Here is a 5,937-nt window from a genome sequence, read left to right on the forward strand (position 1 = left end):
CAAACCAGTTCCAGAGAGTACTTGAGATCTTTCTGGAAAGAAGGCCCCCCCCCCCAAGAGGCCAAGGACGCTTCCAGGGCTGGGCCTTCTCTTTGGAGCGGAAGAGGAGGGGCCCTGGGTGTGGGCCCAGGTAGAGGAATCCAGCCTCTAGGAGTCTTCCAGGTTTGTGAATTCCCCTTGAACTCCAGGCCGCGCAATGGGTGAAACCTCCGGTACCCATTAGCCCATTCAACTGCCTGAGTCATGGGAGAAGAAACTCTTGATTAAAAAAAAAAAATCCGAGAGAAGAGGTCTGATGAGTTTATGGTCGAAACAGGAAGTGTTGGTTTTATTAGAAAGGAAAACTCTGAAGAGGTCATAGGGTCCAGGGGAAGGTCCAGCTCTTCCCTAGCATCCCATCCAGCCCACGGTCGGCAGGCGCTCCCCCGATAGCCCTGTTCCTAGTCAAGCAGTCACTGCTATTGCGAGTCAATACTGAGAAGCCCTAACTTCCTCCTGAGTCTGGCCTGATTTGGATCTGCCTCCACCGGTCTGGACTTGTAGGATAAAAGGGGGCTAGAACTACAGACCAAAAACAATACTGTAGGTTTCTTTGCAGCTAGCGCCCCGCGCTCAAGAGCCCCTAGGAGCCTCTGCACCCGCTTGCTAGCATCCACAACACTGGCCCTGGCTGGCGGTCCACTCTCCTTCTCTTCCACCTTACCCAGGGCAGGTAGCCAAACTCAGAGACGTTTCCTCCTCGGTTAGACAAGGGTGTGCTCTGGAAACACAGGTCTCAGCCGATACTTCTAGTCGGGCGAATCTCCACGGACTGTCGTCTCCAGTTCTAGTGACTTCGACCATGCTGAGAAGTAATTCCTACTCAAAACTTTCCCTCCCATACCCCACAATTCCAAACTCGTTTCTACCTCTGCACGCAGGCTCTCAATTCCCTGTACAACCCCAGTGGTGGTGGTGTGTGTGTGTGTGTGTGTTGGGGGGAACGTCAGGTGTGGGCTCCACTGTGGTGGCTGTGTGGCTGTGGTGGAAGCTGGAAGTCTGGTCCTTGTTTCAGCAGAGAAAAGAGACTAAGGTATTAGTAGCAGGAGGCTTCCGAGTTTTCAGTCTCATCCCTTTACCTTGCGAGAGACACACTAAGAAGGAAGGCCAGTCCAGGTTTCCAGGACTCTGCCCAATATCACCGTGAAGAACTGCTCACCCGGGGAATCCAGTCCCTATAGGGAAATCAGACTCTGTTACAAGCCAGGCCGCCGGGCCTTGGGGCACATATCCATATATTTATGATTTCTAATTTTATTATAAAATAAAAGCAGAAATATCTCCCGATGAACATTCACATGAGGGCATAAAAGGGGAAAGGCAAGTCTGCGGCTGGGAGGCACTCTGGGCTGGGAGTGCAGAGACCACCGTCTAGGGAGGAAGAGAAGAACCAGCTTGGTGGGAAGGAGGGGGTGAGGGGGAGGATGAAAGGTGGAAGGAGCCAGAGGCAGGGAGGGAAGGAAGGAAGGGAGGGAGGGAGGAAGGGAGACAGAGAGAGAGAGAGAGAGAGAGAGAGAGAGAGAGAGAGAGAGACAGAGAGAGAGAGAGAATGAATGAATGAATGAATGAATGAATGAATGGGACTGCTCAGGGGCTTCTGGGGTGCAGTCCTTTCTAGCTGGCACTTAGGCTCACACTGAGAGGAGGAGTCTTTGAGGACCAAAGTCCCAGGATGTCTACCTTCCTTCATATGGATTCGCTGAGAGTTAGAGAAGAAGGGGCTCAAATAAATGACCAGAAGGAAGAAAGACTTGGAGTATGATGTGAGAAAATGGGGGGGGGGAGAGATTGAGAGCTTACTCCAGACATTTAGAAGGAAAAGAGAAAAGAGGAATATCAAGCAAGAAGGCACAGAGGAGAAATAAGAAACCAGAAAGGCAAAGTGGAGGAAAGAAAGAAGGGAGAAGAGATGAGAAAAATCGGGGTGGTGATTGCGGCTTATAATTTATTCCCTTGCCTGGTTCAAGACCGAGTCCCTGGCCTCGAAAAGATCTCAAAAGCAACTTATCCCCCAGAGGGTCCCCTAGCAGACATTTGTCCACTTTGTCCCGCCGCCAGTTCTGCTGCTCCTGCGTCGCGTGGCGTGGCGTGGCATGGCATGGCGGTCTTCTAGTACCCGGCACGGAGTCCAGCACCTATCGCTCTCCCGCACCACCTCTCCTGTCCCCGCAACAAGCTCGGAAAGCAAGAGCTCTAGGAGCCCAGGTCCACAAGGTTGGCAGACATGGGGTTGAGTATGGAGTCCTGTAGGCTGTGGTGGTGCTGCAGAGGGTCCGTGCCGCCTCCACCCGGCACAGGCACGGGTACTGCGCTCGGGCCGGGAGGGTGGCCCAGGCTGTGCAGGGAGGGAAGCCCAGGGGGCGGAGGAGGGCTGAGCAGCAAGGCGGGACTGGACGAGGAGTGGTCTGGCGTCCCCGACGGTGTCTTCTCATCCTCGGAGCTGCCTAGCACCGACTTGCCGCTGCCGTTGAGCGAGGAAACCAGCGGGTTGTGACTGCTGGAATTGGAGTTCTCGCTGTTCTCCCTGCAAGCGCAGGAGCAAAGCAGTGGGGTCAGTGGGAAAAACGAGGCCACTTCGAGCGCCACCCCTCAGGACGTCAGCGCCTGGGGCTCAACTCAGTGCCGCTGAGGTTGCTAAAGGGTGTTTTCGATTTCTACCGTTTCTGACGCTCCGCGTTTGGTTTCCTGTGGCGCTCTGAACCCCGCGACTCTCTAGCCTTCTCTTGTCCTTCTCCCCGTTATCAACCTATGTTCTTAATCTCATGACGACCTTTCGGACTCTCTCTATATGTCCTGTTCTAGTCTCTCACTCCATTTCTTCCCTCGAGCAGAGGCACTAAGCAGGGTGCCAGGAATTGGGTGAATGAGGTGTCAGAGCCTGAATTTTCAAATCACTTAGGCTGGACAACCTAGGTTTGCTGGGTAGAGTGGGGTCAGAAGTTCCAGATACAGGAGATCCCAGCTTGAGGGGCCCACTTGGAGTTGGGTAGGCATGGGTCTTTTTCCCCTTCGCCTTTCTCAGCCCGAGGGTAACTTCTGGTTGCAGAGAGGCATGGCTGGGTGGGTGGGTGGGGGCTCCTGAGAATTCGTTCCCGGATTCCAAACTGAGCCTCTGTGAGCCCTATTTGATTGGGCATAAGGATCAGGCTTTGAGAACGGAGGACTTCTCCCTAGCCATCTGCTGAAAAATATTTTAGCCAGGGGACTAGAAGCTCAGAATGGAGAGCAGCCCCTGGGGAAAGCTAGAGGGAAGGACCGGTGGTTAATGCTGGCCTGGCTCTTTCTGTCATAGCCAGAACCCGGGGACACAATCTGTAGCCCTCACCTGGGGCCTGGTCAGAAACCCTAGCTGAGCCAGCCTGAGAGTGAACCCAGATCGAGAGCCCGCCTCTGGTCCTGCTTTTGTGGACAGTCCCTGGAGGGGTGCTGAGTATTTGAAATCCTTCGTAAAATCTCTGTGGATTCCTAACAGCTGTTCTGTCTGATTTCCTGAGGGAGCATCTATCTACCCGACTAGCTGTTGAGCGAATGAGACTTCATCACCACAAAAAGTCCGACGTCAAGGTTTTAAATACCCAGGTCCACTTTGCCGTTTGCTCATCTTTCCCACTGTCCCCCTTACCCTGGACTAGGGTCATTCAAACTCCGGGTTGCACACATCCCACACCGCCTAACTGTTGTTTTGCCGAGAAGGAGGGATTCTGTTCCCATTCCCCGTTTTTCTCCAGTCCCCTCATCCAGATTAAAGTTCGAAGCGGGTTGCAGGGCCTCCACGCTTAGGTTAGTTCCGCAAGTCTTGGATTCCGAGGGAAAATACAGCTCCCAGCCCTTGGCAGATCTCAGTTTACCTTACACACCCGATTTGCCCATCGAAGAGAGCAGGACCCGGATGAGAAAAAGGTCAAGGGGTCTGGAAAGTCCTAGAAGGCTTGCTGGATTCAGCAGGCCAGAAAAGAGGTCTGTGTTTGTCTTCTCTCCCACGGCTGACACTTCCTCCCGCGGGCCCTTCATCTCTCGGTCCTTTCCACGCGGGATAACTCCCAACTCCCTTGTCCTCAGCTATGTCTTCATTGCTCGGATAATACTAGGGAGGTTCCAACCCGAGCTCTGACTCCTTAAAAAGCACTTTGACCTAGAGGTGACATCCGAAACCATCTCCGATCCCCCATACCCTTGGTTGTTCGAGGAAGAGCAGGCCCCGAGCCTATGCCTACCTTGCAGGGGCATCCAGGCCCACACCCCTGCCCTCTCTGAAATTATTTATCCAATCTAGGCCATCCACAAGGGACTAGGGAATTAGCTGAGAATGTACACACTACTTTGCCCGCTTTAGACAAATTCCTGGCCGCTCAGTCTCCAGCAAGATCTAAGCGCTGTTTTGAGCCAGGCTGGGCTGCAGCTGGGGGCGTAACCTGGACCCGGGTCCAGTTTAATCGTCTCCAGGAGCACACCATCCCCCGACCCTCGGGACCCGGGAAACCGGCGCCGATGCTCTACTTACTCGTACCTTTCCTTGGCCTCGGCCGCCCGGTCGCGCTGCCGCCGGTTTTTGAACCAGTTGCTGACCTGCGTGGTGGTGAGGCCGGTGGCCTCCGCCAGCTCGCGCTTCTCCCGCGGCGACGGGTAGGGGTTGTGCGCGTACCATTCGCGCAGCACGCTGCGGCTCTTCTCCTTGAAGCAGTAGCTGGTCTCCTCGCCGTCCCAGATGGAGCGCGGCAGCGGGAACTTGCGTCGCACGCGGTACTTGCCCACGGCGCCCAGGGGCCGGCCGCGCAGTTTCTCTGCCTCGATGTAGTGCGCTTTGAGCCACAGCTGCTGCAGCTTGGCGTGGTTGTGCGGCGAGAACTGATGGCTCTCCAGGATCTTGTAGAGCTCGCGGAAGTTGCCCCGGTGGAAGGCCACCACGGCCTTGGCCTTGAGCACGCTTTCATTCTTGTGGAGGTGCTCGCAGGCGGGCAGCGACCACAGGAAGCGACCCAGTCGCTCGATGTTGCCGCCCTGCTGCAACACCTCGCACACGCACGCCACTTGCTCCTGCGTGAAGCCGAAGGTGGGCAGCATGGACATGGTGCCGGCTGCGCGCTCGCCCGCCCGCCTGCCCGCGCGCTCTCACCGAGCCTCGCGGCCCCGCATGGGCGCCTCCCCGCCGGCCTGGCCGGGCCGACAGGCGGGCGGGGCCCCCTGGCCAGGCGCTGGCTCCCGGGCGACTCCTGAGTCACTGCGGTCGGTCCTCGCTCCCGCCGTCGGCCCTGCGCAACTCCGCGCCCCCGCCACCCGCGCGCCTCGCCCGCGCCCAAGCCCGGGGGCCGCCCGGGGCGCCGCTCCGCATGCTCCGCGCCCGCCCGCCGCTTGTTCGCTAGTCCCTCGCTCGCTCTCCCTCCCGTCTAGCTCGCTCGCAGCTTTTTTAATAATATTATTCTAAGCGGGCATGAGGCGCGGCGGCCCGCGCCCTGATTGGTCCGGTTATCTGACCCGGGGCCTGCCCGCGCCAGACAATAGTCGAGTCAAATTATTCGCCATGGAGACGCTGTCAGTCACCGGTAACCCGAGCCCCGGCGGCCGGGGCTGCTCCCCCCTGGCCGGCTCCGCTGACAGATCGCTCCGGCTCTGCACACAGCAAAGGGCGGCCGAGACAGGAGCCCCAGGCACTCCCAGAGCCTGGGAGGCGGAGAGGGGCCGGGCTGGGGCCCGAGACGGCGGTGATTGACGGGGCGGACGCCCAAAGAGCAAAGGAGGAGGAGAAGGACTCCGAAGGAGGGGGACTGAGTGGGGGCCCCCCGAAGAAAAGAGGAGGACCGAGGTGGGAAGGGAAGGAAGAGGGTAGAAGGGAAAACGGAGGACCGTTTAAGGGGGTGCCTTTCAGGAAAGAGTAAAAGGGGGAACAGAAGGCGCCTCCAA

The 5,937-nt window shown here is 57.4% G+C and overlaps 1 protein-coding gene across 2 annotated transcripts; it reads right to left on the reverse strand.

The window, feature by feature from the left end:
- Nucleotides 1–877: 877 nt before the first annotated feature.
- Six2 (SIX homeobox 2) lies at nucleotides 878–5,648 on the reverse strand. 2 transcript variants are annotated; one of them, XM_075955504.1, is made up of 2 exons: nucleotides 4,541–5,648; nucleotides 878–2,563 (listed from the first exon to the last, which is right to left on the reverse strand). In XM_075955504.1, exons 1-2 carry the CDS (start codon nucleotides 5,104–5,106, stop codon nucleotides 2,233–2,235), a joined length of 897 nt encoding a protein of 298 aa, XP_075811619.1. In that variant the 5' UTR covers nucleotides 5,107–5,648; the 3' UTR covers nucleotides 878–2,232. The 2 variants fall into 2 exon arrangements, with proteins under 2 accessions (XP_075811619.1, XP_075811620.1); XM_075955505.1 differs by having other exon boundaries at nucleotides 4,547–5,644.
- Between the last annotated feature and the right edge of the window lie 289 nt (nucleotides 5,649–5,937).

The sequence above is a fragment of the Microtus pennsylvanicus genome, chromosome 21 (assembly GCF_037038515.1).
Source record: "Microtus pennsylvanicus isolate mMicPen1 chromosome 21, mMicPen1.hap1, whole genome shotgun sequence".
In the NCBI taxonomy this organism is placed as follows: Eukaryota; Metazoa; Chordata; class Mammalia; order Rodentia; family Cricetidae; genus Microtus; species Microtus pennsylvanicus.